The sequence below is a fragment of the Felis catus genome, chromosome F1 (genome assembly GCF_018350175.1).
Source record: "Felis catus isolate Fca126 chromosome F1, F.catus_Fca126_mat1.0, whole genome shotgun sequence".
Classification (NCBI taxonomy): domain Eukaryota; kingdom Metazoa; phylum Chordata; class Mammalia; order Carnivora; family Felidae; genus Felis; species Felis catus.
Genome location: NC_058384.1, coordinates 35,571,069 through 35,597,692, shown reverse-complemented (window position 1 = coordinate 35,597,692; position 26,624 = coordinate 35,571,069). Strand labels below are relative to the sequence as shown.

The window sequence follows — 26,624 nt, the reverse complement described above, 5'->3', positions numbered from 1 at the left end:
AGAGACCATGTCATTTCACTGGGGTACCTTGGGGTCATCCAGCTCAGTGCTGGATTCCCCAACGTGGGGAATTAAAAGGCAATGAATGAAGTTCGTCTCTAGTCTTCTAGATGAGGAAACTTAAATCAAGGCCACGTCTGGAGTTTTTCCCCCCCAGATTCCAGTCAAAGCGAGGCCTCTCCTAGGGACTCCCGCTTTGCAGGCAGAGGCTGGGAGGAATTAGCCAATACTGGGGACCCAGCTATGTCATAGGAAATCTCGAGAGCAAGGGTGGCAGCGAGTCAAGTGGGTTAACCAGAGCATGTTGGAAAAACGCAGGAAAAGGAAATGACGTCACCCACTTTGTAGGCTCTGAGGACAGGGAACTGAAAATGTACCCTTCAGAGAGCCGTCAGCTGCCCCGCCCATCTCCATCCGGCAGGGGGGTAGCAGGGGAGGTACCAGGGGCTGCAGGCCCGCAAAGCTCCCACATTGCAGGCCCAGGAGTGAGAAGGGTCTCTACTTGCCCACTCAGGGAGCTAAGGTTCTTCCTTCAGCAGAACCTGAACACCCAGCGTTTCCGTGCAAGGTGATGCAACTTGGCAGGAAGCCCATGTGCTGGCAACTATGACGTTGTTGCAGACAGGAAAAACCCTGAGCTGTGAACGCAGGACTTGCCATGGGAAAAAAGGAGCGGCTGGGTTTTAGTCCTGGTTTCTAGAAAGTCGTTTCCTGCCCCAAAATGGCTTGGTTGGGAAGCTGAATTTATTTCCTAAGAAGGGATTCATTTTTCTCTCCTCTGCCCAGCTTACCTTTACAATCACACTGGCTCTGATTATATGCTGATTCCCGATTTTGAAACCCTATCTCCCAATGTTGGCTTGATGCGCTCAGGAAATGTACCCCCCATTTCTCCACCACAGCTGTATCATCCCCCAACTACTTTGTTCCATCACTAACAGCGTGCCAGGCACTCTGCCGCCCTTGAAGCTCTCATGGTTGGTACAGTTACGACCGCGTCGCTTTCTCCACCATAAGACATTTCACATTTCAAAAGGGCTCCTTATTGCTTTACTGCGGGGGGGGGGGGAGTGGGGGGCGGGGGGGAGTAAAGAATTAGAGTATCAAAAGGCAGAATTGAAAAGACCTTAAGTCACTTAATTAATTTCCTCAGAATTTACAGATGAGGAAACTGAGGTCCAAAGAAGGGAAGCAGTTTCCCCAAGACCACATGGTGGGCTGAAGATAAAGCCAGAGCTTTCTGGACTCCAGGTCCATGTTCATTTTCCTTGGCATAAGATCCCTGATGCTATTTCCAACTTGATCTCCCACCTGCCCCTCTACACGAATCCAGCTCCCGCCGGCCAATCTATTGCTGGTGTTCAAAGACGTGGTGAGCTTTGCTGTGCTAGTTCTCGCTGTCACGAAAGCCCTTCCTCAGACCCTATTCGTCCTCCCTGTCTTCTCGGCCTCAGGTGGATTTTCTAGTGTGCCTATCCAATCACATGGCTCTTTGCTGAAAGCCTGCATAACTCTCTGCTATTGGATTCAATCCAAATTCCTTAACATGACCAATATTACTTCTGACTTCAAACTGGCTTATCTTTTACCTTCATCTCCCCATCCTCCTATCTCTCTCTGATTTTAGGCCATTTGGTGATGACTGATTGCTTTGTATGTCTCCATTTTTAGGTTCAGCCAAGCCTAAGATCCTGTGGCTTTGGGATACAACATAAAGAAAAAAAATATTAAAAAAATTTTTTTAATGTCTATTTATTTATTTTTGAGAGTAGGGAGAGGGGACAGAGGGAGAAGGAGAGAGACTCCCAAGCAGGCTCTGTGCTGTCTGCGCAAAACTCCAGGCAGGGCTTGATCTCACGAACCGTGAGATCATGACCTGAGCCAAAATCAAGAGTCTTGGCCAGTTAACTGACTGAGCCACCCAGGCACCCCCCAAAAAATGATTTTATAAAATTTTTTTAATGTTCATTTACTCTTCAGAGAGAGAGAGAGAGAGAGAGACAGAGTGTGGGCAGGGGGAGGGGCAGAGAGAGAGAGACAAGGAAACACAGAATCCGAAGCAGACTCCTGGCTCCTCGCCATCAGCACAGAGCTCTGATGAGGGGCTTGAATTCACAAACTGCAAGATCATGATCTGAGCCGAAGTCCAACGCTTAACCAACTGAGTCACCCAGGTGCCCATTGGAAAAATGATTTTAATCGTTATGTTCATTCAACAGTCAAGTATTAACTGAGCACCCACCAGGAAACGTTGAGTCTTGGAACCACAGAAATGAACGTGAAGTCTCAGGCTAGCGAGAGATCTAGATATGCAACCAAAAAACTGCAATGAACTCTGATAAGTACAAAAGAAGTATATGCAAAGTAAAGCAGAGGTCCACAGGTGAGGGACCAATTTTGCCCTGGGAAATGGGAATGGAGAGAGAGGTTAGGGTGAGGCAGGTACAGTTTTGTAGAGGAGAGTTGAATTGGTGTCCGTACAGAGAGCGGAATGGGATCTAGCCAATGGATTTAAAGAGAAGAAAGTATTTCAATGTAGGAAAAGGAGAGATTCATTTATTAAAGTAGGATCGGGATTGCACATGAGTAAGTTTAATTAATCATTACAGGGGACTTCAAACAAAGCTATTGGGTTCTTCTTGCTTAAAGGAAAGGAATTGACTGGCATGGGAACAGCTTATGTTATCGGAAGGTTTCGACTTCAAGTATTTTTGTCAGACCGTGTTTCTCATTACTTTAATCACGGTTATGGATGATCATGAGAAATAGTTTATTTAGCATCAATGATGAAAAAACAGGCATGAGTTCAAGAGACATTTAGAGTAGATATTCGCACATATTTTCAGCATTTATCAAGCATTACAACGAAAAGTTAGAGTCTTCATTTTAAAGGAAATTCTGGAAAACATTAAAAAGAATGCTCTGACCCAAAAGGTAGAAAAGCAGAGAATCATAGGGACATTGAATGTCAGAATTGGGGGCGCCTGGGTGGCGCAGTCGGTTAAGCGTCTGACTTCAGCCAAGTCACGATCTCGCGGTCCGTGAGTTCCAGCCCCGCGTCGGGCTCTGGGCTGATGGCTCGGAGCCCGGAGCCTGCTTCCGATTCTGTGTCTCCCTCTCTCTCTGCCCCTTCCGCGTTCATGCTCTGTCTTTCTCTGTCCCAAAAATAAATAAAACGTTGAATGTCAGAATTGGAAAAGATCTTGTACATTGCCTATTCTATTACTGTCATTTTACAGATATATAAACTGAAATCCAGAAAAATGAAAGAATATGGGAAATTCACCCTGTAAACCATGGACTCCCTGAACTCAAGTACAGGATCTGAGAGTCTTAGATATTAAGAGCTGAGAAGAAATATAGTATAATCTCTACTATCTTGATATTTTTCAAAGATTGTGTATAGTTAATCCCAGGTGCTTTGATTTAATCTTGCCAGGAGGTGTTGTCCTACCCAATGGATTAGTTGCTAAGAAAATCTTCCAGTATCCTTAGGGAGAAAAGGCTAAGATTCATGAAGAAAAAGGGCGGCAATATTAGACTCTCTCATGTGCCAAAGATATATCTGTGATTGGAAGTCTGAGAAGGAAAGGATTGGTGCGGCCCGGAATAATTCAAAACTAAAGAATTGGGATCCACTCTTTGATGATGAATGGAGGGAAAGAAGGGCAGCCATTGTTGAAGGGAAATGGTGGAAATAACAAAAACAAAGGAGAAACGGCAGGAGTGAGCCCATGGTGTCTGCGCTGGGGAGAAACATGGTTAAGGAGAACTGGATTTAAAGTGGGGGTGGGTGCCTGGCTGGCTCAGTTGGTAACACATGAGACTCTTGATCTTGGGGTTGTGAGTCTGAGCACCACGAACAGCACGTTGGGCGTGAAGATTACTTAAAAATAAAATCTTACAAAATATGAAGTAAAAAAAAAAAATGAAGGAGCAAAAGCAGCTTTTGGACTTCTCTTCCAGTTATGTAATTCGGGGATCTTTCCTGTCCTGATTACCATTTTACCTTCCTTCTGGAAGGCAGCTGCGAAGAAAGAGGCACATCCCCCTTTTTTTTTTTATAATTTTTAAAAAATATTTATTTATTTGTTTATTTATTTATTTATTTATTTAGAGAGAGAGAGAGAGCGCGCACAAGTAGGGGAGGGGCAGAGAGAAGGAGACAGAGGATCTGAAGCAGGCTCAGCACTTGAGCAGAGTGCCCAATGTGGGCTCGAACCCATGAATGGGGAGATCATGACCTGAGCTGAAATCAAGAGTCGGTTGCTTAATTGACTGAGACACCCAGGCGCCCCCAGGCATATCCTTTAGCTAAAAACTATAACTAGATAAACTATAACTTTGTCTAAAACTATAACTAGCAGTCTCCTAGGAAGGAATCTTTAGGAGGAAAGTGTTGAGGTAATGCAGCCTGAGATTAATCTGTCTTAGAATGGGAGGAAGTGAGATGCCACCAGAGAAATTCCAAGGGAGTTCCAGCCCTCACCTGCAGGAGTTCACTTCCTTTCTGTGACCTGTATATAAAACTGGAAGCCTCTTGGCTTGAGACAGACTCCTAGGCGACCAGAAGCAGCAGCCTTTCCTGAGCTCAGGTAAGAGAATTCCCTTTCTCTACACTACTCACACAGTTCTGGAGGTCAGCCTGGTTCTTCCAATCATTTACCCAAGTGTGTTCAGGGCCACGTCTAAAGGAGCCCTTTCCAACAGTACAAAATATCCTGAGGATAGAGAATTATCATGTTTATCTTCACACACCAGTACCTAGCACAATATTTTAGATGGTGCTCAATAGGGGTGCCTGGGTGATTCAGTCAGTTGGGAGCCCGACTTCAGCTCGGATCATGATCTCATGGTTCATGAGTTTGAGCCCCACGTCAGGCTCTGTGCTGACAGCTCAGAGCCTGGAGCCTGCTTCGGATTCTGTGTCCCCCTCGCTCTCTGCCCCTCCCCTCCTCACACTCTATCTCTCAAAAATGAATAAAGATTTTTTAAAAATTTAATTAAAATAATAATTTAAAAAGATGGTGCTCAAGAAATGCTAATCGAATTGTTGAATTTAAAGTATATTTACTATATACCCTCTATGCTCAAGGCAGCTAACAGCATTCTCTATTTAAAAGTAATTGATCACTCGCTATATTTTAGGATTGTGAATGATGCATCATTATCTTTAAATGTCAAAACAAGCTTCTGGGGTAAGTGTGATTGTTTCATTTGGGGGGGCTAAGAAAACAAAACTCAAAGAGGTGAGTTTACCTGTCCAGAGTCACATAGACGTAGGGTGACTACCTCATTCAGGTTTACCTGTGACTTTTCCAGTTTTACAACTAAAATCCTTGTGTCCTGGGACACCCCCTTCCCCCCTCCCCCACCGCCCAGTCCTGAGCAAATAGGGACAACCTATTTTGATGGGAACTTGTAGCCAATATGTCTCAGCATGGCACTGGAAGATTCACTCGTTATTTAAAATGTTGATATGTGGTTCATCATGGATATGTTTTTCATTAATTTTGATATCGCATGAAAATATTATTTGTCTTGTTGATTGAGACTTTTAGTGCCCACTTACATTCGGTGCCTGAGATGAGTACTCCATTCTCCTTACACTAATCGCAGCTCATTATAATTTATCTTCAAACTCAGGAGACACTATAAAGTGCCCTCCTATGGAGCCGTCTATTCCAGGAAGAAATGAGTTCCCCTCCTGCCTTTCTTCTCTTTCTTTTGGGACCTGGGCAGAGCCAGAAAAGAGCCCGCTCTTGCCTCCCTCTCCGGTGTGCCTGACTATAGTCTTCCTGTAGAGGGCGCTGTGGAGCACAGACACCTCGGGAGAGAGAAGTGCTAGGTGTAACTGGGCTGATTGCCCATCAGATCTTGCCTTTCCCTGGCAGTAAGATTGTTATGAAATCATTGACTTTCTATTTGCCTTTGGGGCTGAAATAAATCTACTATCCCGAAATAACCAACCCGATCCCAGACAAATACCAAACGGCTAAGCTCTTCTGCCCTGGGGGTAGCCATAAAATCCAGACAATTTTCCCCCAAGTGTTTTCGGTGGCTCAGCAACAGCTTCTGTAAGGTTCTGTTTTCCCACAGTTCCCCTGTGGGCTTAAGGGGACCAGAAGAGTGAGCTACACTGGCATTCTGGAAGGGAAGACTGTATACGTCAATTGGGCAAAACAAGTTTTGACATTTTCCCCGAAATGTAATCCTCTGTCTACTCACTGCAAGTGCCTGCTGCTCCAGGCCTTACCTGCTGGGCAATGACGATGGGGCTGGGATGGGGACAGAATAAAGGAGTCGGGACCTGTAGCACCAACTCACAGACCCTGAACGAGCAGCCGAAGTCTCTCCTTCCGGGACAGCAGCTGAGCAGCTTTTCTTAGTAAGTTAGATGAATGGGCCAGACCGTCCAAACCCAGACAAAGCTATTGAGTTTCACAAGGGGACACCTGGGGAAAGCATGTCCCTGGACTGAATTGGCTTCTTCAGACATGACATTGGGAAAATCAGTAAGTCATGCCCTTTCCTTTGAATTCCTAGCTCCCGTGGTCTTCAGATTCTGGCACAAGATGAAAGCGTCTGGTCTTCCCATCTGCCTTCTCTCTGCTGTGTTTTATCTCTTCTGGACACCTTCTGCTGGGCTGAAGACACTCCATTTGGGAAGTTGTGTGATCACCACAAACCTTCAGGCAATGCGAAACGGGTTTTCTGAGATACGGGACAGTGTGGTAAGCGAAGGAGGCAACCCCTCCCTGCCCCTGTGGCTGCCTCTCTCCTTCTCTACTTGTCCTTCTCTGTCCTCTGGGACACAAAAAGAGACAGGCTGGGGACCCCATACCAGGAGGATGCATTCCCAAGAAAGAGTTGTAGTTCAAAATTGAAAAGTGTTTTTGGCAAGAGACGTCCACTGGGCTGTGGCAAGGAAAAGTTGAGAGAGGTCTTGATGTCTAACACCCGGCAGCAGTCCCTGACCTGTCCTTTCCTGCCTTGCCTTCTTCCACTTAGCAAGCCAAAGATGAAATCATTGACATCAGAATCTTGAGGAAGACTGAGTCTTTGCAAGACACCAAGGTATGTGCTTGGCCCATAAAACTGTGGGAGGAAATATAAATTGGAGGCATCTCCACCACCCCGGATGCCACCAACATACTAGTCTCCTTTGTAGCCTGCAGATCAGTGCTGCCTCCTCCGCCATGTACTGAGACTGTACCTGGACAGGGTTTTCAAAAACTATCAGACGCCTGACCACCATATCCTCCGGAAGACCAGCAGTCTTGCCAACTCTTTTCTTACCATCAAGAAGGACCTCCGGCTCTGCGTGAGTAAAGGTCTTGGGTAAAAGGACCCATCGCCGCACATAGTTCAATGACTTAGCAACCAAGCTCTTTCTTATCCCCATTTACTGGCTAGAAAAACTGAAACCAAACGTTCTCATTATCGGTATTGTACCATGTGACAGGTCATAAGAACTCAGTTTTACTGTCTTTGGGGTATAGGCCCTATGCAAAAAGTCTACATAACTGCAAAATGCTATTTCATGTTAATGATAATTATCTATTATCCATGAATTACGCTTTCCACTGTAGGTGAAGGATCCTACAGTACATTAGTGTATCCTCAGCCTCTCAGCAGGCCGTGGGGCTGAATATCAAGACAAGGTCTGAATAGGACCTGGGTATCCAACAAAGAGCTCCCTATGTGAGCCTACAAAGCTGGCCTCCTCTTCTGGCTGATGAGTAGTTTACTGATCCAAAATGATGAGGTCTGAAAAGGCTTTCCATAAGAATGGAGTAGGTACAGGAACGCAGGTGAAAGAGTAGAATTCTCCTTACTTCGTGGCAGTGGTGAGGGCAGGTAATCAGAATCTTTAATAAAATCCATCATTCTGTGGCATTCTTTTCAGCATGCCCACATGACATGCCCTTGTGGGGAGGAAGCAGTGGAGAAATACAGCCAGATTCTGAGTCACTTCGAAGAGGTATATGCAATTTGGGCCTCGGTAGGGATGGGTGTGTTTTTAGAACTGAGATCACAACTGGGTGGGATAGATATTCATACCGGTAGAAATCCTGTAGCCCTCAACAATTGCCCTCTGAGGTCATGTGGACCATCCCTCTGCTTTAACCCAGGGGACACCCATCCAGGCTCTAGAAGGGTGTTGTCTCTGGAAGACGCTCTGGGATTCAAGAGGGGATGGCCTTAATTCCATCAAGTCACTCCAGAGACATCTGTGCCTTCCAGCTGTACAAACAAGAAGCAGTAGTTTTCCAACATTACACACTTATACGTACCCTCAAAAACAGTCACAATTTCACACACGCCCATGCCATGCTGTTCCTCACCTTGGTGCCTTTGCACATCTGCCAGGAAGGCTTGAAGTCCACTCCTCACTGACTAATTCCTACTCATCCTTTAAGACTCACCCTAAGCATCACCTCCAGGAAGGTACTATGTCTCTCAGAGGTAGATGCCTCTTCCGTCATCCTGTGGAGACTCCATCCTCCATCCACCACACTATATTTTAGTTGTCTGCTTCTGTCTCCTTCACTTGACTGAATTCCCTGTGGGTAGGCATTGTGCCATTTATCTCTGAATCCTCAGCCAGCCCAGTGCTTAACACAATAAATATTTGCTCAGTTAAAGTTGCACAGTATGCAACTCCTAACACACACACACACACACACACACACACACACACATCTTTAAGAAAAAACCCAACAGTCTAATTACTTTGATCTCTGTGATTCAAGACGCTTGGGTTATACTCCAAACTCTGCCACCTTCTGGGCTTCAGTTTCCCTATGTCATGGACTCCAGGATTTTCCTTCCTCTTGTGAGATCTTGAGATTCCATCACGTCTTTCACGCTCTCCATCTTGAAGAGAATACTGGGCTCGCAATGCCCAGCAGACCTACCAGTGAAAGGAGAGCATTAACCCGGGAGTACATGTTGTCCCTTTATGAGATGCTCAGCACAGAAGTGTGTGTCTTTCAGCTTACGCCTCAGGCAGCGGTGGTGAAGGCTTTGGGAGAGCTGGACATTCTCCTGCAGTGGATGGAGGAGCTGGCCTAGGAGGAGGGTGACGACCCCGCTGGCAATAGTGCTGGCCAAGAGTCCCAGTCCTCGGTACCCGCGAAGGCATGACCCCCAACCACCGTCTCGCTGCTGTGCAACGTAGTGCTGGCCACTGTGGAGATTATTTATTTATTTATTATTTGCCTCCTTATTGTGGTTGTCCCCAGGAGTTCCCACTCTGAACGGAGACCATGATTTTATAAGATTTTGATGAGATCTTTTCCACCGTGGGGTGTATTTATTACTTAACATATTTATTTATTTTTGCTATTTAACTTATTTATTTTTGTATGTGAAGACAAGACTTAAAAAATTCACGGGTTATATTTATCACCTGACTATGAGTTTTCGCACAGTAAACAAACCCTCTAAATTCTAGGGGGGTGGCTAAGGGTGTTATTCATTTTTATTAAATCAAGGACATGTGTATCTCACTCTGTGAGATATTTAAAAGTGAACTAATGGCTACTAAGTGTGGGCTGTAGAAGAATTTCTGATGTGAAATTGTAGACTTGTCTCACAATTACTGACCACCTCCACTCACCTCCCCAACCCCATACTTGCTACGGAATCTTGTATGGCAAAAATGCACTTCTACAAATAAAGTTTTCTTTGCATGATAAATATCTTCTTGGAGTTTGCAAATGCTTCAGGAGCAAAAACAATGGCGCGGAGAGCTTGAATCTCGAATCACCTAGGGATTTCTTGCTCCTCTGGAGAAGAAAGATGACAGTGGGAACCTGGACCTTTTCCCTCCTACTGAATGCATGCCCAATTCAATTCTTAATTCATTCACATCTCTGATGCCATGACTCTGCCCTCCACATGAAGGGACAATGACTGAGTGAAGGGCTTCAGTTATCCCTGCCCTCCCCTTGTTAGCTTTGAGCACTGTCCTCTGTGAAACTGCTTTTCTTTCTCACTTTGGGTTTTGCGTCAGGAGACTTGATTGCAACACAAATTACCATGGGCAGAAGGTTCTATTATAAGGGTTAAGAACACACAGGTGCAAAGTTTAATTACTGAGCCTTGCCCAGAGAGATTCGTGAACCTTCTCTTGAGGCTCTTCCACTTTGTATTCTGGCCAGCGCCCAGGGTCTAGCTCGTTTCTGGGTCGAGTCTTTGTCTTTATGACCAACTACTAAGTCAGCATGCTCTGTTCAGGTCCCTTTCATATTGCCCTTCCCTGGGCTCTTCTGGCAGGGGCTTCTTGCCTCCTTCCTCCCCACCTTGCTTGGAACTGCACCCCCAGTGGCGGTTTAGTTTTCCCACTTTCATGAAAAGCAGACTAATGCTGATGCCCTGGTTCCCAAAGCAAGCTCCCCTCACGGCCTCGGGTTTCCGCTCCCAATCCTCAGCTTGGGTCTTGATGAAGTTTAAATAACTTTATTAGTTTCTTTTCTCATACAAGTAACAACTACCCAACAGAGAAAATTTGGCAAATACAGAGAAACATAAAGAAGATTGTTTAAATCACCTAGAATCCGCTCTCAAACATTTAGGTGTATTTTTCCAAGATCTTTTTTCTTGGATCCAAATCATGACTCAACCCTCATTACCTGAGAGATTTGGGCTGTAAAACTTAACCTTCTTGGAATTTAGTTTCTTCCTCTGGAAAACAGGATGATAGTGTCTACCTTTCAGAAGGATGGAAGACATGGGTTTTTTATGTTCCTTTGAAAACAAGACACCTTCTGCCTTCATATTCCACATAATTATCACCTATTTGCTATCAGATTTTTGCTCCATCTCACCTGTCTTCTGTCATATTTTCTAGTTGCATGTGTCCTGGTTTTCTCTGACCAGTCTGACAAACAATTTAGCTTCAACTCTCCAGGAAGAGTCAAGTGCACCGAACTCAGTGTTAAAATTGTGATAACCACCTCCAAGAAACATTGGAAAGCAGTGAGGAGGTCATTTTATCTGCCAAGGGTGTGAGTCTTCCAGATGGGTGCGTTACAGGTTGACCCACAGCTAAGGATGAAATTTCTCTACTGTTTGTTTTCTGGGAGACATTTCTGACTCTTCTGGTAGTCTGGGCCATGGGAAGCCTGGGTCTTTGGGGACTGCAAAGTACCATGTTCGTACTGACTTGTTACCTCTTTGTCTATTCCTTTTCTCAACAGGACCCTGGTCTCTTCTCTTCTTGACCTGTCATAGTACCAACAACAGCAAATTCAGCAGTGAAGCAGTCAAGTCAGGTTGTGAAAACCTCAAGGGAAAATTTCATAAAGGTGGGCCATTGAGGGACAGACTCTAAAGAATGGTTTATAATGGTCACTTCCAACTCCAACAATTAAAATGATGATGATTATTATTATTTATTAAGTACTCCTCATGTGTCAGGCACTGTACTGGGAATTTCACATATATTACATTGCTTAATTCTTAAGACAACCCCATGAGTTAGATAGTATTATTACCAGTTTTCAAAGGACAGAGTGCTCAAAGATGGTAAGTAATTTGTATAAGGGGGCAGAACCAAGAGTTGAATGTGAGCCCTCTGATCCCACAGCCGTATATGCTTCTCACTCTACTGTTTACTTTCCCAACAATGACATCTTGTGTTCAGAGGCACAGTAGGAAGGAAAACCGTGTTATGACTTCATAGAGATATGAGTAAAAATCTTGACTCTGACCATCACTATCTTGGGCAGGTGACAAAACTCTCCTTGGTTTCTTATTCTGCAAAGTGTGGGTTACACGCTTACCACACTGTTGGTGTGAACACTAAACGGGATTGTCATAGCTAACTTGAACAAACACTTATTATATATTAGGTGCTGTTATAACTGTGTTGTAAGTGCCCACTCATTTAATTTGTGTAAGAGCATGATGAGATAGCTGTCAATTATTCCCATTTTACATATGATGAAGCTGAAGACCAGAAAGGTAAAGTATCTTGAGTTCACACAGCTAACAATGATGGAGGTAAAATATGAATACAGTAGGCAGACTGGAGAATCATGCATTTAACCACTTCACCTTGCTGGTTGGATGGAATGTCCAGCAAATAGAGCACACTTAGCAGAATCTCTGGCTGTAGCAGTGGTTCTGCCTTGAGAGGAAAGTGATGAGCCTTGCTGCCAAGCTGTAGTGCTAACTTTAACTTCCTGGTGCTACTTCCTGCTCTTTGTGACATCTGTGTTGAACTTCATGTTTCCATGATCGAAACCTTGTCTCTTCAACAAGCAGAATGTAAGTTCCTTTGGAGGTCACAAGACAAATGTGCTGAACCTCATGTTGACCTATCAGTTCTAGTTACTCTACCTCTCCGGGCCTCCGATTCCGATGAGAGACTGAATACACAGATGGAGAGTGGCTAGACAATACGCAAAAATAGAATTCCAATCCACAATCTGCAGCCCAATAAACTGACCCATTTCTGATAGTACCCAGCCCAGGAAGCCAGTCTTCTATCTATAAGTTGGATTTGTATGAAGCCAGACTACTATTTGTCTATCTATGGAAGCCAAACCATAACCCCTGTAACAATTGGCCCCGAATGGTCAGGAATGATTGGTAACTGACAGTGTCCCTACTTTTTGTTCCCACTTTCAACGTAGCATGAGTCAGAAAAGCTAAATATGCACTCCTAAGTAATCACATAGGATTTCCAGCTTCTAGCTGCCCACCAACAGCTTCCCCATTCCAATCAAAGCATATCCAAAGCCTTCCTTATTTTCTACTTTAAAGCTTTCCCACTCATGCAGGCCTGTGAATCTGTGCCAAAACACAAGTAATGGTAGATGACTTCTTTGCTATAGCAAGCTCTGAATAAATAACCTTTCCCTGTTTTCATTTGGTCGGTCTTCATTTATTCCCACACTCCATTTGCAAAATGAAAAGAATTGAAACAGATGATTCTGAATTCTAGAAATCAGATGTACTACAACTGACTCAGGGGATCAGATGTAGCTTCAGCTGCCCTTCATTGCCAGAAAGAGTTTGCATGGTTCCTGTATCACTAGGTTTGGCTTCAGAATTTGGGGTTAGCACATCTGATTGGGCAGGCTGGAATGATGTCCCGGATGCATCTTCCTTCCCAGGAAGGCTGGGAAAATCTTTCCTCTGTTGGGGGGTGGGCTCCTTCTCAGAATGAGTGATATCTCCCAAACCTAGAAATGGGATCTAGGTGCAGGGTAAGTCAAAAGAATAAAAAAGTCCACTGTATCTCTTATTCCCATCATAGCTTGGAGTTGCCCAAATTCTTTATTTTCAAGATCCAGGCCTTCTCCAACATAGTCCAGTGTAGCTTTGTCTGCCCATCCCTCTCCTAAAAGGATGTAGACAGAATGAACCGTCGCCCTGGTGGACTCAAGTTCCTGAAGGATAGAACTCTGTCTTTTCAGCTTTTTAGCCTACCTTATCTCAGTATAACATTACATCCTTGATGAGGATTGAATTCAAAAACAAAAGGCTGGAACGTGTATAAAGACAAAACTTTAAGAAGTACTAAATGAAATTGCTGTTTCTATGCGTGTTGGCTCCCACCCTTTTTTTTTTTTTTTTTTTTTTCAGGAGTTAAATGCTTTAGCTTTTGCTAGAACACACATAACCCACCCCACAGACTGGGCTTTGCCAATAGGAGGCAGCAGAACAAATGGTAAAAGGATGACTGAATACAGCCACTCCCCTACTTCACTGGAAGATTGGGAGGAGAGGAGGTGACACCCTTCAGTTCAACTCAACTGTCCTGAGCACGATGAGTCAATTGCTTAACGGGAAGAAGGTAGGACTCAGAAGCCTGGGGGCAGGAAGCCCTGGATTACAACTAGAAATGCTAATACCTTTCAGAAAACATTATTTGTCTGACTGAATGTTAGAAGTGGGAGAGGATATAGATCATTTTACAGGGCGACTGGGGTTCAGAGAGGAAAGTGACTTGCCAAAGTTTACACAATGAGTTATGGCAGAGCTGGCATTAAAACTCAGGTCCCTGTACTTCCAAGATTATTAAACCTCAATTCAATTCAAGAGGAAATAAGTCATCGATAGTGGAAATGAAGTAAAATGGCCTTTATTCATAGATGACGTGCATTGCCTGGGTAGAAATATATCTACAAGAATCTCCTAGAACTAATAAAGTTTCCTTTGGTAGGAGAATATAAGATCAATGTACAAAGATCAATTGTATTTCCCATGCCATTAACACACAATTAGAACTTGAAATTATATATATATATGTATATATATATATTACAAATAATAATAGAAGTCAATAATGTATAAGTAATATATGTGTGTATGTATCTATTACATATGTGTGTATATTAAAATAATATAATAATATATATAAATAGTATATAATATACACACACACATATATACACACTAGTGACCAGAGCAGAAAAAAATCTGAAACGCTTAGGGATAAATCAGGCAAAAGATCTGAAAGATTTCTGTATTGAAAACTACAAACCATTGCAGGGAACAAGAAAAGATGATCGAAATAATGGAAAGACATCATATTCAAGGACTGGAAGTCTCAATATTATTATTAATATTTGTGTTGATCTACAAATTCAGTGAAATCACTATAAAATTTTCAGCAGCCTTTCTTTTAAGGTAGAAATTGATAAATTCACTTTAAAATTCCTACTAAAATACAACAGACTGAAAATAGTCTTCTGAAAGAGAAGAACAAAATTGAATGATTAACATTATCTAATCTCCAGACTTATATAAAGCTATGGCCATTAAGACCATGTGGTATTAGTATAAAAGTAGATCAATGGAACAGAAAAGAAAGACTAGAAAAAGACCCACACATTTATGGGCAATTGATTTTTAACAAAATTATAGAGACAATTCAGTGGAGATAGAACAGACTTTTTTAAGAAATAGAGTCCTAAAATAATTGGGTATCTTATGGAGAAAAATGAACTTGGACCCATACCTTACTCCACATAAAAAAATTAACCCAGGGGTGCCTGGGTGGCTCAGTCAGTTGAGCGTCTGACTTCGGCTCAGGTCATGATCTCACCATCCGTAAGTTCGAGCCCCGCGTCGGGCTCTGTGCTGACAGCTCAGAACCTGGAGCCTGCTTCGGATTCTGTGTCTCATTCTCTCTCTTCCCCTCCCCCACTCGTGCTTTGTCTCCCTCTGCCTCTCAAAAAGAAATAAATGTAAAAAAAAATTTTTTTAATTAACCCAAAATGGACCATAGATCTAAACACACAATCTATAAAAAAATTAACCAAGATATATGATGAGACACCGAAGAAGATACACAAACAAACATACGAAACGCATGAAAAGATGCTCACCGTCATTTGTCATTAGGTAAAGGCAAATTAAAACCACAATGAGATACTACCACCTACCAATTAGAATGGCTAAACGTCAAAAGATTGGCCATACTAGGTGTTGGAGAGGATGTGGAGGAACTGAAACTATCATATACAGCTGTAGGGATTGTAAAATGATAAAAACCACTTTGAAACCGGTTTGTAAAAAGTAAGCAAACATCCGCCGTATGACCCAGCCAATCTACTTTTATGAATTTATCCCAAAGAAAGCATATGTCCATACAAAGACTTGGACGTGAATGCTCATAGCAGCTTTTTTTAAAAAATAAAATCTTGAAACAACCTAAATGTCCACCAATAAATGAATGGCTAGTGTGTGGATGTGTTTATTATCGTGATGGTGGTGATGGTTTTACGGCTGTACACATAAGCAAAGCTGATCAAACTGTACTTTGTACATATGCAGTTTATTGTATGACAATAATACATCAGTGAAGCTGTGACAAAATAATTCAATTTAAGGCAGTTTCTCTTTCTAGACACTGTGGAGGTTACAGGCATATAGGGAGAATGAGGGAGGCAGGGCAAGACACTGTCCAGCAATACATAACCCAATATGATTAAGGAAAGACACTTGTGTGGAGGGACCAGAGAAGGCTTTCCAACAGAGGGATCCTTGGATTAGACCTTGAAGGATAAGCAAGGATGCCAGCAAGTGGCATGAGAAGACAAAGGACCTTGAAGTCCTGCTACTCCAGGGAAGTGGTTGGATCTTGTGCTAATATCCACATTTCTTTTTGCTGGTATAGTATATGGCAGTTTAAAACACCCTTGTTTAACTTATTTTATTTACTTATTTATCTCCCACCTCCTATTGAAGCGATTTAGAGTGGCTTATAAAGATACTTCCAATACAAGATTGAAAGAAAGTAGATGAAATCCTTGGAACACGGACCACATAATGAAGTTGAACTAGGACTTTTTCCACAAAAGATGGATCATAAGTTTCTGAATCATAAGTTGCTAGAAGGCTCTAAATTTGGCTCCGTGCTTTATACAGGCTGGAACAAATTGGGAAATGATTATTACAGACTCACTAAGCACTTGGTCTAGGTTATCTCATTGAACCCTCACAGACCCTGTACGGTGGGTGTGTCCCTCCTCCCCACGACAGAGGACAGAGATTTTTCCGAAGCTGTTGGGAGCTGATGAATATGTGGAAGTTTCTTCCTCCTCATCCGTTCTACATGAAGAAGGAACTAGCTGTTGGCCTTTAAATGAAACTTCTCACTGAGAAGACTCCAAGAAAAATTGGAAAAATCAGGAAATCCGACAAGGTATCGGAAGGTGTTGGAGAGTTAATAGGACAGACATAATTACAGAGTCGGGGTCTGGGTAATGGCAATCCACTCAGTGCTGGGCTCCACACTGGACATGACTTTCCCCGCAGGGAGTTCATCTAAATTGAGAAACGTTAATGAAAGGTTGGGAGACTGAGAAGGTGTGTGGAATTCAATACAAATTTACAGGATGGGGGCCACAAAATAGGTGCTCAGAGCCTGCCGAAGAAGCGCCTTCCTAACTCCCTGCTGAGATCCCAGGGAGAAATCAGCTTTGAATCATCTCAATCTACCAAAGCATTCTGAGTAATTGAAGTAATCTGAGGTAACCAATCCCTTACACCTCAGAGGAAAATGATATTCTAAGCTTGAAATTATCTTTATAGTTTTTCAAATACAATGACTGGAAATGTTCAGAATAGGCAAACACATAAGAACGGAAAATAAATCAGTGGTTTCCAGGCACAAAGGGCAGGGGGAATGGGGAATGACTGAGAATGAGTAGGACGTTTCTTTGGGGGGTGATAAAGATGTTTTGGAATTAGATACCAGTGCTGGTTGCACAACTCTGGGAATATACCCAACACCACTTTTAAAGGGTGAATTTTATGGGACATGAGTTACATCTCAATAAAGCTATTACATGAAGACAAAAATAAAAATAAAAACATTTCAGGTCAACAAATGCTAGCAGAAAGCAAGAATAGCTGCTTAAGGTATGATTTCAGCACAAAATGATCAGGCTTATTAGGAAATGATTTAGTTCTCATTTACTTTCATTATAAGTGTTAATTAAAAAAAACCAGCCCACTCAATGAATTCTGGTCTTGAGGTTTCCATATCATATTCTCACATGATTTCTCTTGGGGCTGAACTATTTATCATTTTTTAAAGCAATTTTGCAGGCATTGTAAACAGACGATAGAAACTGGGATTAACCACAGTATATTCTATTGTTTCTATATGGGGTACTATTATAAACACTATTTTTATTCCTCCTAAGTGGAAGAGCATATAGATAAAGAATAAGAACTTATTTGTATCAATCTCAAGCTTTTTTTATTAATAAAATGTATTAAATATGTCATGATAATAAAAATATTAGTAATACCTTAATAGTAGCTAACTTTTTCAACTCTTTTTACCATTTATTCATTTTTGAGAGACAAAATGTGGGGGGGAGGGGCAAAGAGAGAGGAAGACACAGAATCTGAAGCAGGCTCCAGGCTCTGAGCTGTCAGTACAGAGCCCAACGTGGGACTCGAACCCAAGAACCGCGAGATCATGACCTGAGCTGAAGTTGGACGCTTAACTGACTGAGCCACCCAGGGGCCCCTAACTCTCTCTTATACATACATGTCGAGCTCTGTCTTCTACGTGTTTTGCATGTATGTTCTCATTTAACCTTCACAAAAACCTGTGATGTGGGTAGCTCCTTTTTTTTTTTTTTTTTTTTTTTTTTTTTTTTTTTTAAATTTTTTTTCAACGTTTATTTATTTTTGGCACAGAGAGAGACAGAGCATGAATGGGCGAGGGGCAGAGAGAGAGGGAGACACAGAATCGGAAACAGGCTCCAGGCTCCGAGCCATCAGCCCAGAGCCCGACGCGGGGCTCGAACTCACGGACCGCGAGATCGTGACCTGGTTGAAGTCGGACGCTTAACCGACTGCGCCACCCAGGCGCCCCGGGGTAGCTCCTTTTTATTCTCACTTCATAGATGAAGAAACTGAAGCATAGGGGAATTAAGGGACTTAGCCAAGGTCACACAGCTAGTAAATTACAGAGCCAGGAATGCAAACACAAAGTGCGACTCCATGGCTGCATGTCTTCAGGTGCACTGTGTCACTGGCTTTCATACACTCAGGCTTGGAGTCAGAGTCCTGGGGTCAAGTCTAGGCAGCTCCGTTTACTAGCCTTATGAGCTTAGGCAAATCATTAAACTTCTCTTTGCCTTGGCTTTCTTCTTTTGTTTTTTAAGTTTTAAAATTTACCTTGAGGCGGTGGGGAGTGCAGAGAGAGAGAGAATCCTAAGCAGACTCCATGCCGCCAACGTGGAGCCCGACGCGGGGCTCTGTCTCACTAGCTAGGAGATCATGACCTGAGCCCAAATCAAGAGTCGGATGCTCCACTAACTGAGCCACCCAGGCGCCCCTGCCTTGGCTTTCTAATCCATAAAATGGAGAGAATGATGTCTGCTCTGTCCCGCGGGGTTTTCGTGAATATCCAATTGTGGAAGAACTTTGTAAACTACAGTGCAACAGGCTGGCTTGTTGGACTAGAGTTGTGACCTAACCCCAACCCCTGCCTCCCCAAAGAAATAATGAATTCCAGTTCCAGGCTACCAGAAGTTGCCCCCAAACAAATCTCCACAGGCACCCTGGGGTGTGGCCAAGAATGGCTTTCAGTACAAATTGGGAAAGCTGTTTCACTGAACTCTGTAACACTTTGGGCCAACAATCCCATTAGTGGTGAGTGAGAGCTTTCGACATTTTTTGGCTGGGGCAAATTGGCACTGAGAACCTGGGGAGGAAAATCCCATTGTCACCATCACTGGGGCAGCAGCCAGAGCTTATGATAGCTGGCTTGGCCAGCCCAGATGGTACACACGGGCGCATGGATGTGCTTAGGAGACATACTCCGTTGGGAATTCTCAAGACCTTCTGGAGAGTGGGACTGTGTAAGAACCTCCGATGTTTACGGGAGTATTTGGGACCACAGAACGTCGCGATATTTCATTTCTAATTTTTTAATTTTTTTTAATGTTTATTCATTTTTTCGAGACAAAAACAGAGCATGAGTGGGGGAGGGGGAGAGAGAGAGGGAGACACAGCATCCGAGGCAGGCTCCAGGCTCTGAGCTGTCGGCACAGAGCCCCATGTGGGGCTCGAACCTACGAACTGTGAGATCGTGACCTGAGCTGAAGTTGGACGCTCAACCAGCTGAGCCACCCAGGAGCCCCTAATTTCTAATTTGTAATCACAGTTACTGAACATGAACATTCAGGTTTTGCTATTCCCCAGGTTATTTTTATTACTATTTATTGTGGGAAAGAGGCATTCACTCAACCAGGATTAAGCCGTTAGATCCATTACATCTCTTTTTTTGTAGGGCTATCTCTCTGGCCTGGGAAAAGGAATGGTGACTTTTCAAGGCAGGAAATACTCCCCAGAGGGAAATACCCTCTCTTCATTTTCATGAGTCATACATGAGGATATTTTTCGGAAGTTGATGGCAGAATGGACAATGAGCCCCACCCACTGTAGCTGGAAGCAGCTTCTACTCTTCATCAGTCCTTTGGCTTTTGATGATTCCTTGGATTTGACTGTTTATCCAGTAGGGAAAGGCTGGAGATAAGGAGCCACACACACAAACATTTTTTTTGGTTTAAGAACCCGAGTCATTTTGCTTTTCAAGCACCATATGCAAGCTCTTTCAGGGACACAGTCTCTAGTTTCTCATATTCCGGGGCAAGTTCAGACCTGCCAGGCCTTAGCCTGCCTTTCTTTGCCAGGTTTAAAATCCAAGCGGTAAGTGAGTATGTGGGTAGAAGTGTATACGTGTGTGTGTCTGTCTGTCTGTGTGTCTGTCTGTTGTTGGCTCGTCCAAAACTTTTTACTGGCACCTACAAGTAGAAGGGTCCTCTCCACCGCCCCTGCCAGGAGTGCAAGGCTCTCTCTTGCAGGGAGGCTTTCACACTTCTATCCATCTTGCATTCTGGAGCTGTTGTCCCATCATGTGACTCCCGAATGACTGAGCAGTCGGTTCCTGGAGCCCAAAGTAGTCAGCGTCATGCCACAACCTGACCTCATCCTGCTGAATGCATCGCTTGCGTCGTGCTTTAGGAGAAAGCAGTGTTTTCCATCAAAGGATTTTTGAGAACCTCTGACTTATAATGAGTTGTCTAAATAGCTTATAGACTACCAGTTTTTCCTAGCTCAGGGTCTAAATTCATTTTCTGTGGGTTGGAAGGGTCTTTAAAACATTTCAGTTCTCTTACATTAACCAGGTGGGGCTAACCAGGTTAGGCTAAGTTATGCTGCAGTGATAAACAACGCCTTCATTTCTCTCAGTGTCTTATTACAACAGAAGTGATTTCTCACTTACTTTGCACATTCAGTACATGTTAGCACGAAGCTCTGCCCATCATGAATACTCAGGGGTCCAGGCTCAAGAAAGAAAATGCTTCTACCCTGTAATGCTGCCGTTTCAACACAAGCAGGACATGAGAGAGTATGGAGCAGTATGCACACGCCCAAAATGACACGTTTCTTCCACTTCAAAACAGTCACATGGCCCATCTAACTTCAATGGAGCAGGGAAGTGTGATTTTCCCGTGTTCTAGGAAGAGGGAAGCTGTAACTACGAGGAACGACTGGAATGTCTGCCATACTTTACTTTTTAAATTTTTTAATATGTATTTATTTTTGAAAGAGAGAGAGTTGGGGGGAGGGGAAGAGAGAGAGGGAGACACAGAATCTGAAGCAGGCGTGGAACTTGAACCTATGAACCATGAGATCGTGATCTGAGCTGAAGTCAGATGCCTAACTGGCTAAGTCACCCAGGCGCCCCTTTTCTGCCATACATTAAGGTGGGTATCCAATTTAGAGTGCATTCAGAGATTTAAAATCTTAATTCATGTGCTGAGTTAACCCAACCAAATGCCGATTTCAAATCATTCTGAACAGTTTCGTATTGAGTATCATAGTCACTCTTTATTTATTCAGTAACCTATTCTTCTTTGCTGAGCAGTGTAAGGAAAAGAGAAGGATACAAGATCTATCGCTTTGCCCTCCCAAGACCTTAGTTCAGGAGAGAGACAGAGAGAGAAACTTATTTCAAAATAAGTGTCCTTAACAGGATGTGTGTGTGTGTATTATATACGTGTATATATATGCATATACATGTGCAATCTGCTTTTGACAATCAACAATATATCATGGCCATCTTTCTATCATCTTTCTATGTCAAGGTGATAGGTGGTGGTTAGGGTTTGGCAGGTGATAAGGACATCCCTGATTGTGAACAGAAGGGCGGAAGCCAGAGGTAGGGATGAGCAGCTCAGTTGGGCTGGGATCACAGGGTGCAGAGGTGTGGGAAAACGAATGGACCAGGTCTCAGAGATTGTACATTTCCAGGTCAGGGAATTTCAGTAATTTTCAGTGAGCAATGGTGAAACTAATGATTCATTTAAATTAAAAATAACTTTAAAGTTTCTTTAATATTTATTTTTGAAAGAGACAGAGCACGAGCAGGGGAGGGGCAGAGAGAGGGAGACACAGAATCCGAAGCAGACTCCAGGCTCTGAGCTGTCAGCACAGAGCCCAACGTGGGGCTCAAACTCACGAACCGTAAGATCATGACCTGAGCTGAACGAAGTCAGATGCTCAACCGACTAAACCACCCAGGAACCCCCAAAATAACTCTTAAAGAACCTTGCACTTATATTCAGCTTGTATAAACTTGGAAAATACAGAAAAGCTATAGAGAAGAAAAGCACCCATTATCTCACCACTCAAAGATAATTCTGTTAACATCTTTGTATTTATAGCTCTTGGTCATTTTCAACATATATGCCCACTTTTTTGTTAAAAAATGGGATCATACTGCATATATCATTCTGTTTTTAAACCTAAAATGTTATAAAAATTTTTAAGATGGTGAATATAAATTATTAGCGGCTGAACAAGTATTCCATTACATGGACTTTTACCCATAAATAATCAGTTGAGAATCACACAGAAGTAAAAAAATCAATTTAATTTAATTTATCCCCCCCTTAAATGCATTCCATTTACCTGATTTTGAAATTAATAATTGATTATAGAACAATCACATTTACTGGACGCTCAGTAAGTGGAAGTGCTAGGCACCTGATGGGATACAGAAATGGAAAAGAAGAGTGATGGGTGAGAGTGGGGAAGGGAGAGCGTTCTTACCAGAAACCAAAGATGATTTGGGGTTTGAGGAGGAATACAATCAACTTGTGCATTTAGAAGGAGCTCCTAGAGTAGCAAGCAGTCTGTTTTAAAGAGGAAGGAGACAGGAAAAGTCTGTAAGACTCCCTTTTTCCTCACTTTCTTTTTCCCTTCCCTTCCTCCCTCCTTCCTGCTTCCCTCCTTTCTTTCCTTTCTTAAAACACAAAAAAAAAAAAACAAAAAACACCTCCATTTGGAAAAGCCACTGGGGATATGTGAAAGACAGAGTGACACAGGAGAAAGGATAATCCTACACCTGGATCTATTCAAGAGACCATAACTATCATTTTTCCCAACCTGTGTACTGTCATGTCTTTAAAGTGTTCACATCTTTGGGACTCAAAGCTGATGTTTTGCAGGCTGTGGGAGGGTACAGGAGTCTGGCTTCTGGGAAGCAGGGGCAGTTCTCAGGATTGGATGTCTCCTGTGGTTCTGTTTCCTGTGGTTGGCCAAAAACCTTGGCTTAGAAAGTGAGGACCTCCCTCTTCCTCCCACTTGTCCATTCTTGCCTGAAGCTCTGAGGGATCAGCAGCACCCCAGGCCCCTTTTCATGCTCTTAAGTGGTATTGAGATTGCTGTTCCCCATTGATTTCCATGAATCATTAACCAAAAGAACTATCTGTGGTGGTACCTCTTCTAGCAGCTTCCAGATCCTTCTTTTCCTTGGTCCCCTACAGTAGTTGTATGGCCATGGGATTTGTGAAGGTCACAATGGTCTCAGGCAGGTACCTTCCCTTTGTTTTTGCTGATAAACTCCTGCTCAAGCTTCAAGCCTCAGATGAAACATCACCCCTACTGGAAAGAGTCTCCACCCCTTCCAGCACTGTTCCAAGACTGTGAGAGATTCTGCCTCATGTGACATGATGTGTCCATGAGGTCCATCCTTCTGTTCAGGGCACCCAAGACACAGTGTGACAGTTATTCTGTTTGGTAGTGTATCTCCACTTTACTGATACATTAGAGTCCAGAGGACTTCATCTGAATTTATTTTTTAGCAGCTTTATTGAGATATAATTTATACACCCTAGAGTTCACCTATTGAAAGTGTACAATTTAGTAGCTTGTAGAGCGTAACTCCATAATCAAACTTTAGAATATTTTCTTTACCGCCCAAAAGAAACCTCGAACTCGTTAGCAGTCACATCCATTCCTCCTATCCACCCAGAAGCCAAATCCAAACCCTAGGCAACCACAACTCTCTTTACTGTCTCTATAGATTTGTCTCTTCTGGACATTTTTATAGAAATATTGTTATGGTAATTCTTTTTTTTTTTTTTTTTTTTTTTTTTTGGTATAGCCTCTTCTGGCACTCAGTAGTGGTTAGGAAATGTTTGTTCGGTAAATGAATGCACGACTGTGTGATTGAGAAGTTGCACGGAAGGGTGGTACAAGGCAAGGAGTTGTACACTAAAAGCCAGAAGACCTCTAATCCAGTCTGGTTCTGTTGTTTATTTACATGTCCTAGGGAAAATCATTTGACTCTCTGACTCTCAGTTTTCTTTTTTTTCTTATGTCTATTTATTTATTTTGAGAGAGAGAGAGCACATGAGCAGTGGAAGAGCAGAGAGAGAGGGAGAGAGAGAATCCCAAGAAGGCTCTGTGCTGTCAGTGCAGAGCCCAATATGGGGCTCCATCTCATGAACCCGTGAGATCATGACCTGAGCTGCAATCAAAAGTCAGATGTGTAACCGACTGAGCCACCCAGGCACCCTCTGACTCTCAGTTTTCTAATCCACAGAGAAATAATACCTGTCCTCCTTATCTCAAAAGGTTACGGTGAATGTCAGATGAGAACATTCATTTGGCAGTATTTTGTAGATCTATGCATGCTGTATAGATGTAAAAAGAATTTGTTTGCTTTTACTTTAACCTCTTGAAATGTCTATAATAATAAATCATTTACTCCATCAACTAAAGAGGAGAAGGTAGAATGGCAGAGTGCCAGTCTAAGGGGATTAACCCGTAGACATCCATGTTTCATCTCTGTGTCTGGAATGGTAGCAGCTGAGACAGAGAAAGAGCTGACAAAGTGCCCAGGTATACCACATGTATTACTGCATAAGTTTCCCAGCCAAATAGGGAGATAAGAATCATCTTAAGAGCAAAGATTAAACTAAATTCACTGGAAGAAAAATGGTGATGTAACTTTCTTTTAGCTCCTGGTTATCAAGAAATCCTAGTCCATGGGCTCATCACTTCTCTCCTGCAGGGCATTTCTACCGATCAGAAAGAGGGGTTATTCAGGTGTAAGAGTGAGTTCTTTATTGCTTCACTTGGGAGTGTTGATGGGACCCTTCTCCATCCCAGTTCAGTCCCTTTCTCTCCCTATGGATGTAGAGGAATTTATGGGAGATGTGCGGTAGGCGTAAATTTATTTCTCAAACATAAAATTGAAACTCTGCGGAGAGATATACATGACAGAGGTGATATGAGACAAACAGAATACACCCTCTAAATCTAATAAAGAATTTTTTGGGGCGGGGGAGTGGCCTTGTAAGTCAAAGTTTATTCTCAAAGGACCTTTTCTCCCACCCAATGTTTTTGTAGAAGAAATTCCCCAAGTTCCAGAGAGTATAGAGGTTAGAGAGATTAGAAGAACCTCCAGTCCTAGTCGGGTCCAGGATGGAGTTTGGGTAAAAATACATGGATCTAGATCAAAGGACCAGTCCCACTTTCTCCAACCTTTTGAAGTCTGACACTTGGAGCTTCCCCAGGGGTAAGCCAGTGGGCCAGCCCTTGCCCATCTGCTCCTTCCCAGGAGCCTTGGGGCTCTGCCATCCAAGTCGCCATCTTGCTTTCTCCACATCCCTGACCATGTTATCTCTCCACTCCCCCTGCTCCAGTAAGGGCTCCCTTCTTATCCTTCTTTGGTGTTATTTCAGCTGTTTCCCACACAGCCACTACTTTCCTCTGATCCAGATTTCTTAGCCTCAGCATTGTTGGCATTTAGGGCCACATAATTCTTTGTGGTGAGGGGCCGTAGGATGTTCAGCAGCATCCCTGGCCCATTCTACTCCATGTCTGTAGCACCTCCACATCCCATACTTCCTGGTTAGGACACCCTAAAAATGTCTCCAGACATTGTCAAATGTCCCCTAGGGACAAAATTGTACCATTGAGAATCACTGCTCTAATCCTTCTGCTTTCACTTGAAAACACTTGTTTGTTATGCATTTACTACATGGAAGTATATATTTATTTTAATCTATTTTAATATATTTAAGAATCACCTCGGAGGGGTGCCTGGGTGGCTCAGTCGGTTGAGCATCCGACTTCGGCTCAGGTCATGATCTCACGGTCTGTGAGTTCGAGCCCGCGTCGGACTCTCTCCTGACAGCTTGGAGCCTGGAGCCTGCTTCCGATTCTGTGTCTCCCTCTCTCTCTTCCCCTCCCCATCTCATGCTCTGTCTCTCTCTGTCAAAAATAAATAAACATTAAAAAAATATTAAAGAATCACCTCGGAGTTTCTTAAAATGCACATTTTGGTTCAGTAGTCTGGGGGGGAAGGGTTTGAGATTCTGCATTTCTTTCTTTTCTTTTCTTTTTTTTTTTTTTTAGTGGGGGGAGAGAGAGAGAGAGAGCATGAGCAGGGGAAGGGCAGAGAGAGAGGGAGAGAGAGAATCTCAAGCAGGCTCCAACCTATCAGCGTGGAGCCTGACAGGGGGCTTGATCCCATGACTCAGATCATGACCTGAGCCAAAATTAAGAGTCAGATTCTTAACCCACTGAGCCACCCAGGCACCCAATATTTTGCATTTCTAATGAGCTTCCAGATACCGCTGTTGCTGTTGGTCCACAGACCACACTTAACAGGCTGTACGTCATTGTGTCTTTGTGGCCCTAGATAGGACTTGACTTTATAGATGAGGAAACTGAAACACAGACAGCTCGGAGGCGACTCAATCATGTTTTGAACCCGAGTGTGTCTGTGTGCAAAGCTTGTGCTTATAACCAGCAACCTGAGTTGACATTGGACC

The 26,624-nt window shown here is 43.2% G+C and overlaps 1 protein-coding gene across 1 annotated transcript; it reads left to right on the top strand.

Annotated features, from left to right (window-relative positions):
• Window positions 1-5,861: 5,861 nt before the first annotated feature.
• Window positions 5,862-9,078, top strand: IL20 (interleukin 20). Its single transcript, XM_023247455.2, has 5 exons — window positions 5,862-6,734; window positions 7,012-7,077; window positions 7,172-7,324; window positions 7,910-7,984; window positions 9,001-9,078. The coding sequence occupies exons 1-5, from the start codon at window positions 6,402-6,404 to the stop codon at window positions 9,076-9,078; spliced, it is 705 nt and encodes a 234-aa protein (XP_023103223.2). The 5' UTR covers window positions 5,862-6,401.
• The last annotated feature ends 17,546 nt before the right edge of the window (window positions 9,079-26,624 follow it).

Coding starts and splice junctions, on each gene's coding strand:
- IL20 (XM_023247455.2), top strand. CDS start 6,402: ATGGGCCAGACCGTCCAAACCCAGACAAAGCTATTGAGTTTCACAAGG. Junction 6,735..7,011: donor CTGAGATACGGGACAGTGTG/GTAAGCGAAGGA, acceptor TCTTCCACTTAG/CAAGCCAAAGATGAAATCAT. Junction 7,325..7,909: donor AGAAGGACCTCCGGCTCTGC/GTGAGTAAAGGT, acceptor CATTCTTTTCAG/CATGCCCACATGACATGCCC.